This window comes from Sitophilus oryzae, unplaced genomic scaffold, assembly GCF_002938485.1.
Source record: "Sitophilus oryzae breed Bouriz unplaced genomic scaffold, Soryzae_2.0 scaffold_863_pilon_pilon, whole genome shotgun sequence".
Classification (NCBI taxonomy): Eukaryota; Metazoa; Arthropoda; class Insecta; order Coleoptera; family Curculionidae; genus Sitophilus; species Sitophilus oryzae.
This window is the reverse complement of record NW_022147487.1, coordinates 1,127,794-1,140,210: the sequence shown is the minus strand read 5'-3', so window position 1 is coordinate 1,140,210 and position 12,417 is coordinate 1,127,794. Positions and strand designations below refer to the sequence as shown.

At 31.2% G+C, this 12,417-nt stretch overlaps 1 protein-coding gene across 1 annotated transcript in view; it reads left to right on the top strand.

Moving 5' to 3' along the window:
• LOC115890336 (kinesin-like protein GA13060) overlaps positions 1-12,417 on the top strand; it is a gene marked incomplete in the record, with an annotated part of 701,789 nt that overhangs the window by 286,401 nt on the left and 402,971 nt on the right. The window contains 1 exon segment of the mRNA XM_030910529.1: positions 6,928-7,622. Within this exon segment, the coding sequence (XP_030766389.1) occupies positions 6,928-7,622 (695 nt within the window).

Here is a 12,417-nt window from a genome sequence, read left to right as displayed (position 1 = left end):
GCGCCGATCTCGCCTATCTCTTTCTCACAGGATTGATTGTTGGACGGGCCGGGAATCCACGAGCTTGTGAGGTTACTAATTGACATCTTGATAGAAACTGCAGACCTGCCGCGTCTTTTCACGAATCGAAAAAAGCGCTTAAAAGGAAAAATCGCAAAAAGCGCTTGAGACGCAAAAAACGCGGAACGCTAAAAACGCTTTCTGTGTGGCCGTGGGCTAAGACTATTTCCGAACAATAATGTATTGTTTTATTAGGAGTAAAAATTATACTTTTTTTGACGATGCTGTACCTTTGAAGGACCATCGTAAAGCTATTATTCCGACGTTACAGGGAGGCAAAAAATTACATTTTTACTCCGAATAGAACATGCTGTTTCTTTTAAAACATATCAGTTTAATAATATATTTTTGTACTTTTATGCTGAGGCGTAACGTTGCTGTACTTTTATGCCTAGGCGTTAAAATAACAAAAGTTAATATTTTTGAGATGTTTGGAAGAAAAATCCTTTTGATCTGAAGCGAGCGACTTTTTTGCGGAATATATTGGTGACCGATGTGGAAAAATGACAGGCGCCGTAGAATTGTTAATGTTATCGATATCGAGCAGAGTTATAAAGATTTCGCCATTTAGGATAGGGCTTTAATTATTGGAAATAAGCCCTAGTCATTTGGAAATCCGATTTAAATATTGTTTTGAATCAAAATCAAAAAAATCTGATTCAAATAAAAAAAACTGATTTTTTTGATTTTTTTTTTAAAATCATGATTTTTTCCATCCCTGATTTTTGTTTGCTTCCGACGACATAAAGAGATAATCTTTCCGAAACGTTAAGCAATTTTTTGTTCGTTAGGCAAATTTGTATATCTGTAAACCTGCAAAAATGAATATATGTACCAAATTGAAAATAAAAACATGTCACTTTTTCAAACATGTGCTTCAGATTCTTCAATTTAATAGCTGTTAGTAAGAAGTTTTTTCAAATATGCGCACATAATGTACCCACTGTTTTTATTATTGACTGATGTATCGTCTTATGATGTAATAATTAAGGAGCGTCACAACCAAACCATCCCAAAACAAATAAATGTAAAGTAATATGAACAGAGATTGTGGTTCAGTTCCTTCCAATTCAATGTTCCTATTGTTCTATTTCCCGCAACTATTAAAAATTTTTCATTTAATGTACAGAACCATTATATTTAAATTTATTTTTTCTACGAATGTTTAGAAAATTATTGTTGGTTAATTTGGTCCATTCTTGGTTGTGTATTTCATTTTAATATGGTCATGGACCAACAACTGACCACAAATCAATATTATCCGTATGTTAGTATACATCTGTGGTTACTTATTTCTTTGGATGACTGACTGTTATGGCCTTTTGTGCAGGATGAACTACTGTCGGCGTGAGAGTACTAAAAACATCGGGTTCTGATTTGAATTTATTAGGTTAGAAGCCACTTATTAAAGGTCCTAGATTTATTGTACTATTATCTAAATGTTTAGAAATATAGACTCTATGGATAATTATTGTGGTTTAGACTTTTTCTATCACTTTGAGAAAATAATTTGTCACTTTTCGAATCGAATGAATATTATACTAAAGGTTTCTATACCACGTGCGTCTCAAAAGTGGCTCACCACAGAAAAAAACGAAATTTGGTATGTTAGTATATGACAAGTTAGGATATATTGACGTATTCAATTGTTTTTAGTCCTGTTTCACCGGAAATGGGTACAACTTTTGATTTTTAAATGGCACCCTCGGTTTTTTTACTATATTCAATAGAAAATGACACACTGAATGATATATCACATGTCAACTTTTGACTTTTTTTCGCATATGATTTATTTGACATAATTGTAACATGCGGTTCATAATGACAATTTGACTCGAACTACAAAATTTGTGGTACCAAATTGTTCATAAAAGAAGCTTTTTCCAAATATGCTAATGAGTGATGATTTTTATGTCAATTTTTAGTAAATGACGTCTATCTGTGTGATATCAGCTATCTGCGACGCCGTTTTTTTATCATACGGTATTATTCTTCTTGTAATGAAGGCTAGTTATAAAAATTCTTGATCGTACGATATATCAACGCCTTTATCAACACTACATCGTTATTCAAACACATAGAAAGGACGCGTTGATAGATTTTATGGACTTATTATATGCTAATGTTGGCCACAGCGTCTGCCAGTTTTCGCGAAGGACGATAAGCACGGCTGTGTGCCCATTTGGCATTCAAACAGTACTGCCATTGCTGGGAATGTATTATTAATATGCAACAGAACAGAACACAATGGAAATCATAGGATCAAATTAATAGATGGACTAGAAATCAGGCTGTATCATTTTTTTCTTTGTTAATCGACACGATTTGTCATAGAGGTTTCTGGATTTAAATTTCAAAGTGCCTTTTGCAATTTTAATTCGTATTTGTACACTTAAAGAACGTTATTTTTATACAAGACGATAAAATGGTATTTTATCGTCGAAAAGATTAATGAAATGAATAAATTTTGGGAAACGATAGTGCAATTTTATCGTCGTGTATAAAACAATATTTTTTTTCCATAGCCAGTTACGTTTTAAAAAATATTCAGAAATTATTATTTCAAGGAATTTAATAAGGGTAGAAAAAATATTGTGCTGGGTTGGCGTTGGTATCTATGTAATTTGACAAATAAATAAAGCTGTCTCTTTAGTTGTCAGTTTTAAGTCAATATTTTTTAATTCTCTTTCGTGTCGATTGCTGATTGAATTGGAGTCAGAAATTGCTCAAAACGAAATAAGTAAATTACCAACAGATATTCAGGAGATATACTTCCATTTAAATCCCGAATAACTTGTGAAAAGGAATACAAAAATTTTCAAAAATGGAAGCAATTAAAAAACGTAAAAACGAGAAGAAATAAAGTTTTTAACCTATCCTCGCTGTTAAAGTATCATTTAATCTACCCTTGTGGTTAAAGTACTATTTTATCTACTATTTTTGATAGATATAAGGCAATTTTAACAGCTGCTATGAAAAAAAAACGTTAACAGATTAGATTAAACAATAATAGAACTTGTGGTCTGGAATTTACAATATAATTATAACGAATGTCATATTTTTACTAAGTTATAAAATGATGGAAGAACAATAATGTTGGCCAATATACGGGGTGGTCCAAACTGTATTTGCGACACTTCAGCAGTGTATTGTGCAGATAAAAATAAGTAAAAAAGTTCGTCTAAATGTATGTCCTAAATTACTTAGTTTCGGAGATACAGGATGTAGAAGTTTCATTTTTATTTCGATTTTTTCCAAATAATTTCTAAAGTAACGTCAATATTTGGATGGAAATTGGTCTCTGGAAGTTTTTTGACATGAGAAATTTGGTATTGATATCAATATGACTCCTATTTTTAGGGGGCGCCACCTACATGCATTTTAACTGTTTTGAAGAGTAATAACTTTTTGTTCGTACCTGTATAAAACTACTGAGTGTAAAAAATATACATTTCCGTCATTTTTACATAAAAAATGTCTCTTATACAGGTACGGACGAAAAGTTATTACTTTTCAAACCACTTAAAAATATGTAAGTGTCGCACAGTAGAACGATCGTATGTTTGATGCTGGACATAACACTTAAAATCGTATTTAAACTTTTAATACAAATTTCTTCAAATACATATTCAGAAGGCCGTAATTTAATCAACTAAAATCGAATTTTATTGAAAAATTCACCCAAAGCTATATATTATGGTATACAATATATGCGTTTCTTGTTAAAGATATTTAATATGTGGGACGTTTATAGAGCAAATTATGGATTAAATAAATGACTTAATTCATGTGCCCCATACAAGAGTTTTAGCCCATATTTTAACGAATAATTTAAAAGAAATTTTGGGTGTTTATTTAACTCTATTCTCCATGAAAATATACATTTTTCAGCGGAATTTATTATAGTTTGCATCTTTCTTTCGTAATTATCAAAAAGTCCCACCGAGTCCCGATTATTTGTTGGCGGGTATGACTTCTCTATTTTATGCTAAACTTATGAATACAAAGTTTTATTGCCGCCGCTTGCAGCAAAGATGGCTATGGAAAATTTTGTTTAAAATTTAATTTTTTGTGATACACTATACAATAATTAAGGAATTATTGTTATTGAATACATGTTGGTATTAAAGAACTGGACAAATCGCAAGGTCATAATTCATATAGAATAAAAATATGATAAAAAGTTCATTAAGTTTTGGAATAAGTATGAAATTATGCAGTTTAATTTGTAATAGTCAATTTAATACGGAAATTCAAATAAAATATATATTCAAATACCCCTGCAAAAATACCCCTGCACTATTCAGTAAGTTATCTATAATAAAGTTATGACTATTTTTAACAAATTTGAAGATTTTAGAACAGATTTATTCAAAAAAATGTCTTAGGTTAGAAATTTTGCATAATTGCTGAATGTCCAGCAAATTGCATTGCGTCGATCCACTGTGTGTCGTCCCATACAAGTAGGAATCATATTGACATCAAAATCAAATTTCTCTTGGCAAAAAACTCCCACACACCAATTTTTATCTAAATTTTGATGTGATTTCAGAAATTATTTGGAAAAAATCGAAATAAAAATAAACTTCTACACCCTGTATCTCCGAAACGAAGCATTTTAGGACATATATTTATACGAATTTAGTTATATAACTAGTTATGTTTATCTACAGAATATGCTGCCGAAGTTTCCTGAATACAGTTCGGACCACCCCGAGGGGTGTCTCACTTGGGTAAAAAATGTACACGTACTGTCAAAATATCCTTCCACTTCTAAGCGACTGCCAGTGACTATGAGAAGACTGCCTATGACTGCCATGTAATTATTATAGGCGACTGCCATAAGACTGCCAATGACTGCCAGCGACTGCCAAGAAAATGTACATGTAATTCCAATAGTGAGACACCCCTCGGACCACCCTGTATATCAAACTCATAATAATTAGTGAAAACTCAACATGTTTTCCTAACATTAATTAATATTATTCTACCAACCTTTTGTCCCTTTTTTAAACAAATATACAACACATAATATAAACCATTTCAAAAAAAGGACAAATATAGGATACGAGTATATTTATCCAAGGGAGATATTTATTGGACTGAAATCTATTAAAATTTCGGGGGTATTAAAATAAAATGAAATAGAATTGTTTAATTGCGTTGCGTTATTGGTTTTGTGTCAGCGAGATAATATTGTTTTCAAGTTAATGGAAAAAGGGATATGATGGAAAAAAATTGGTAGGGCGAGAATGATAATAATCAACGTGTTTAGGTTATAATTGGAAGTCAATAAGTAAGAGAGGTTTTTGCATTACTTCTATACTTAGTTTAACATTAGTTTGTGGTTTAACTCAAATTACTTCGTTGGACTATACAGGGTGGTCCGAACTGTATTCCGGAAACTTTGGCAGCATTTTCTGCAGATAAAAATAAGTAAAAAAATTCGAATAAATGTTTGTCCTAAAATGCTTAGTTTCGGAGATACAGGGTGTAGAAATTTCATTTTTATTTCGATTTTTTCCAAATAATTTCTGAAGTAACGTCAATATTTGGATGAAAATTGGTGTCTGGTAGTTTTTTGACATGAGAAGTTTGATTTTGATGTCAATATGACTCCTATTTGTAAGGGGCGCCACCTACATGCGTTATAACTGTTTTAAATAGTAATAAGTTTTTGTCCGTACCTGTATAAAACTACTGAGTAAAGAAAATATACATTTACTACGTTTTCTACGTAAAAAAGGTCTCTTGGTAAAAATCGCTACGAGTAATGGTTCTTCAAACCAGTTAAAAATATGTAGGTGGCGCCCCTTACAAGTAGGAGTCATATTGACATCAAAATCAAATTTTTCATGTCGAAAAACTTTCAGACACCAATTTTCATCCAAATACTGACGTTACTTCAGAAATTATTTGGAAAAAATCGAAATAAAAATGAAACTTCTACACCCTGTATCTCCGAAACTAATTATTTTAGAACATACATTTTTTTACATATTTTATCTGCAGAATATCCTGCCGAAGTTTCCGGAATACAGTTCGGACCACCCTGTAGATATGTTTCAAATATACAGGGTGGTCCCAGAAATAAGTACAGATATTTTAAGGGGTGGTAGATCTCGATAAAAAAAAACATATTTTCTCTTTACTGTTTTTTTAAATAAGTCCAAAATAATCGAGTTATTTTAGTTTGAAAATTTCCAAAAAAAATGATTTTTTGCTTGAATTTTGACAACCACGGGATCTTTTCTGCGGTGTCTTTCTTGTAAATTTAATATACTACCTATGTTGCCATATTATCAAGAAATAATGTTTTTTAACTAAAAAATGTCAAAAATTTTTTTTCGCGAAAATAAACTAAGCTTGATTCTGGGGTCGAAATGTACTACCAGTTAAAATATCTGCACTTATTTCTGGAACACTCTGTATTAGAGATGTAGATATGATATAGGAAGCATAGTGAAAACAGTTATAGCAAGGCTTTTGAAAAATTGATATTTCCAACGTCATAGCAGCGTAAAGTCCTAACGCTTTAACCACGCGTCCACCGAGGACTTGAAAGATTCTATGTAAAATTCTTACTTAAAAGATAATGTTTAGTGAAAGTACATTTTTATTTATAAACATTTATTTAATCCTGTTTTTAATATTTGTTCTTATAGCGGCAACATAGATACATTATCTGTGAAAATTTCAACTGTCTAGCTATAACGGTTCATAAGATAGACCTTTGTGACAGACGGACGGACGGACGGATAGCGAAGTCTTAGTAATAGGGTTCCCGTTTTTACCCTTTGGGTACAGAACCCTGAAAAACTGATCTTCATGGAAACTTTATTATAACCCTTCTTTATTTTGTTTCAGGTCGACCTAGACCACATCAAAAAAACTGACTACGTCCCCCCGTCCCCCTTCGACCGGAGCGGCCACAACATCAACCACCAAAACCACCATAACACAACCCCACCTACCCCCCTCCCATTACACACTCCCCGTTCTTCATCCTGCGGCCGCTGCCACGACTGGAGCCCCGTCCCCGCATCGGCAGGAGGGGGGGACCCCCAACAACCACGTTCCTGCACCACGCGGCTCCATCCTCAGGCTTCAGTGCCTACCGCAACCTCTTCCGAGCACAACGGAACTAAGAAAAGGAGTAAAAGTTACGCTGCCGGTTCCGTAACCACCACAACAATAACGACATCGTCGAAAAATAACACTGGTATGGAGGTGAAAAATTTCAGGACTAAACTTCCGGGGGTGAACGCTCAAAGAAAACAATACAATCAACAACAGCAACAGGTGGTTGTTAAGAATAATCATCAGCATCAGGTGATACAGGGTGGTGGTCGATACGGGGTGAAGGGTGGTGATGGATCGAGGGTGGCTTTTCATCACCATCATAGACAGGACGTGGTGTATGCAGCGGCGGGTGTGAAGGACGGTGGTAAAAGTGGAGTTTTTGGTGTTTACGCGGAAACAAAGTATGTGTACGGGGTGGTGAACGGAGGTGTGGGGGGTAACTCGGCGCAGGCCAGTGCAGCTGCGGCGTTTTTTGCTAGGTAAGTGTTTTTATTAAAAAAAAATTGTGGGTAATATTGAAAAAAAATGATTTTTTGCTATTTGTTTACTGTTATACTTGTTGTGAATAAACAGCATAGAATAACTAACTGAAAGAAATGAAAACTCATATGTTAAAGCCTGGAAACACGCGCTCGACGCGATCCAAGCGGGCTACTGGCAGAACTAAAAGTTCGCGCCATATTTTTAAATGGACCTTTACTGCCAGTTCATAAGTTTTTTACTTATATTTGGTAATTTCAATCTAGATTATGAATTTATTTGTAACAAAACATTTTACAAAATAAAAGTAATGTATTTTGATACAAATAAATTAATAATCTAGGTTGAAATTATCCCTGAAATTAGAATAAAACACGAAAAATCTGTAACTTTATTATTTTATTATAACATTGTTAAAATTACATAATAACACATTCAACACTATACAAGTATATATAAAAGTTATCAGAATTTATACAATCAGTTTAAGTAATTATAAAAAAGGTTATAAATTATAAATAAATAATTCATTATATAAAAGACATATAGTTACCGTGAATATAATTTGGTATAACTTTAATCTCAACTTTAATGACCTATTCAAATAGAAACATCTTACAATTCACATTATATAATACACAAAGCCAAGGGACAAAATTGTTATTAAATCTATTCTCGATGACTCGAAGCATTTTTTTTTCAAATAAAACAGGACATATAGGGCTTATAAATAATACAAGGGTATAGAAAATATATAAATAAGTAAATACAAATATATTTTCAACCTAATGATTAATGATTATACTCGTTTAAATAAATAAATGATCTTTTTAAAATTACTTGTTTGTCTTTGCAAATTTGTATATTTAATATTTATCTAAAAGCGTACACTTACATAAATTACTGCACAACCTTTAAAATTAAGCTTTTAATATGTTATACAAATTCTTGATTCGATATAAATACACTTAAATAAAACTTTAAAATTAATGATCTTCCAAATTTCTGAGACAGCCATTTTGTTGAAAGAATTTGTTTTGATTATGAGAAATTTCATAAAAATTATCACAGGGATTAATTAATCTTATATATGAAACTACTTGGCTTTTAAATTTCACAATCCTATCGTCCAAAATACTCTAAATTCGCAAAAATCCGTAAATATTCCCATAAAAACAAATCACAATTCACTTCCACTTCACAGAAACTGACAGACATTGCCAGATATGGAATGACGTTTATTTTTCAATTTATTTTACTGATCTAACTGATCCGGGTCACTTAGAAATTAAATTTTTATTAAATTATTTAATTATAATTGTTTCTGGCGAAAGCAACTTCATATCAATGTTTATTCATAGGGTAACAAAGCACATCGCTGTAAAATTATCAACATTTTATATAAATATTTATATTTTTCAACTACTCCAACTACTCCAATTACTCCACAGAGAATCAAACGAATTGTTAATTAAACTATACTCTGTGGATGACTTGATAAAATCATGATGAAATTAAAGTCCCTAGATGAATATCTAGGGACTTTAGATGAAATTTCTACGCAGCGCCATCTATCCTTCTACTGGCAGAAACTCCGCCGTGTTTCCAAAATTCAAATGGCAGTTTCATCCGCCTGATAAACAGCTTCTGTTGAAATGCAACGGAAATTTTTTTGTCACGTTGAAAATGTTTGATTAGCCCTACTTCCTTGATTTTTTTAGCCAACTGTATACAGGGTGGTCCGAACTGTATTCCGGAAACTTGGGCAGCATATTCTGCAGACAAAAATAAGTAAAAAAGTTTCTATAAATGTATGTCCGAAAATACTTAGTTTCGAAGATACAGGGCGTAGAAGTTTTATTTTTATTTCGATTTTTTTCCAAATAATTTATGAAATAACCTCAATATTTGAATGAAAATTGATGTTTGGGAGTTTTTTGGCATGAGAAATTTGATTTTGATGTCAATATGACTTCTATTTATAGGGGGCGCCACCTACATGTGTTTTAACTGTTTTGAAATGTAATAACTTTTCGTAAAATACCATTTTATCGTCTTGTATAAAAAATAACTATTATTTAAATGCTGTAAAAAGAAGAAAACAAATCCATGCTATGGTTATCTATCAGAATAAACCATTTTTGACAGAATATAAGTAGACCACCTTGTATATACATCTAGTATTCAATAAATAATGTATTTATATCATTTATTGATATAAATATTCATAAAATTAAATAATACGTAACAATTTTATCTAGATCTTGTTTTATTTATTTTTTACAAAAACATATAATTTAATTCTATATAAGATTTGCTTCGTCCGGGCCCGTAATTGACTTTTCCCCCCTAACGAAGGCACGTTTATGCAACATAATATTCTCGAAAATTAGTGTAATTCACGTTTAAATTACGCAAATTACTCCTTTCGCTGAAATTACCTCTCGGCAGGTTCGTTTACACTTATTTATTGCCGTCCGTTGCCACAGTCTGACATCGGCCTTAGCAATTTCCAATTTTCCAAAAGAAAAATAAATAGATACATCATCATCTACCAGCGATGATGCTCTATCGGTATTTGAATATACGGAAATACGAGGGATATCTTTATAGTATACAGGGTTGTTCACCACATACGACACGGTGTATTCTCTAAACGATTAGATTTTTACAAATTTTAAGTTTTGGGTTCGTTGAAGGACTATTAGAGGTACAATTTAAAATTATTTTTACAAGATAGAGAGTGTCCCAAATAAGTAAAAAATATTATAGTTGTATTTTTTAAATGGAACACCCTGTATATTATTCTATTTTTGGATTCTACGATTGAAATGAAGGTAAATTTGATTAAGGTTTATCACACTTAAACCTTACCGTTTCTGAAATATTTTCAATTTTATGAAATTGCAGTAAAATTTTAAGGCCTAATTTCTCCAAGGGTATCAAAGTTTTTAATACTAAATATTTACTGAAGATTATTTATTGATCAGATATTGTGTTGCAATAATAAACATTTTACTACCTTTATACAGAGTGTCCAAAAATTTATATTAAATAATTACTAGCTTTAAACGGCTATAACTTGTTTAATTTAAATGGAATACCCTATATATTTTCGTGGATCAGATGCACATTGTAATTGTCTATCAAATTGTATTATACCATTTTACCCATCCCTTCAAGTTTTCGTAGAAAATGCGTTTCCTTATAATTTAGACCTCATTTATCAATATACCCATGGAATATTGACATTTCAGATTTTTTTATAGCACCATATATGTACAAAATATACAGGTGGTAAATATTGCAACCCATTGGCATATAAAAAAAAAATTATTTAAATCTTTGTAAAAGAGTATACCAATTAAATATCCCACCATTATTTTCGACCAAAAACACCAAAAATTTTAGTTAATTACATACTTTTAAATTGTTTTAATTAATAAGCTGTTCTAAATAAATATGCATTTGGCTCAGAAATCAATATAATAATAAGTTATGAAAATGAACGTCTCTGTTTTTTTATAAATAAGCATTCGTCAAAAAATGAAATACAATATATAAAGTGTTACTTTTTACCACACTGTCTAACACACACAAAATTCAGTTTTTTTTTTTGTATTTGGAGCAATTATTATTAATCAACGTAAATAGTCAATTAATGTAGTTTAAATACTGGGATCATATTAATTGGTCCTCTTTAACAAAAAATATTTAAAGAGTTTTTATTTTTTAATTAAATAAGCGAACTATAGCGACAATATTAGTATCTGTATCCTTTGAAAATTTGTTACATCTTTAAAAATAAGCTAAAACGTCAATTCCATGGGTATAGTGATAAATGAAGTCTAAATTATAAGAAAATGCATTTATACGAAAACTTGAAGAGATGGGTAAAAAATGGTATATTACAATTTCATAGACAATTACATTGTGCATCTGATTTACGTAAAATATATAGGGTGTTCCTTTTAAATTAGACAAGTTATTGCCGTTTAAAGCTAGTAATTATTTAATATAAATTTTTGGACACTCTGTATAAGGTAGTAAAATGTTTATTATAGCAACACAATTTCTGATCAATAAATAATCTTCAGTAAGAGAAATGGAGCCTTGGAGAAATGAAGCCTTAAAATGTTTACTGCAATTTCATAAAATTGAAAATATTTCAAAAACGGTAAGGTTTAAGTGTGATAAACCTTAATCAAATTTACCTTTATTTCAATAGTAGAATCCAAAAATAGAATAATATACAGGGTGTTCCATTTAAAAAAATACAACTATAATATGTTTTACTTATTTGGGACACTCTGTATCTTGTAAAAATAATTTTAAATTGTAGCTCTAATAGTCCTTCAACCAACCCAAAACTAAAAGTTTGTAAAAATCTAATCGTTTAGCTACAATACTCCGTGTCGTATGTGGTGAACAACCCTGTATACTATTATAAAGTAGTGTAATTACCGGGTGCGTCTCAAAAGTGGCTCACCCTTTTAACTTTTTTATTTTTTCAGATAAAACTTAACAGTAAATAATGCACAAACAGACAAATATCAGAATCAACAGAGGAATCAATATTTCAGCAGTTTTAGCAAAATTTAATGATATTTCCTATGTTTCCAACATCGTTGTACCACCCGGTATCACCACAGACATTTCCTGATGACAAGTCAAGCAAATAACTGAATAAATCACATCAATATATATCAATCAAACCAAACTATATCCCTCTATATTTCTACATTTATTACCTCTACCCACCGTCGAAAATACGCATTATTTCAATGGAAACTG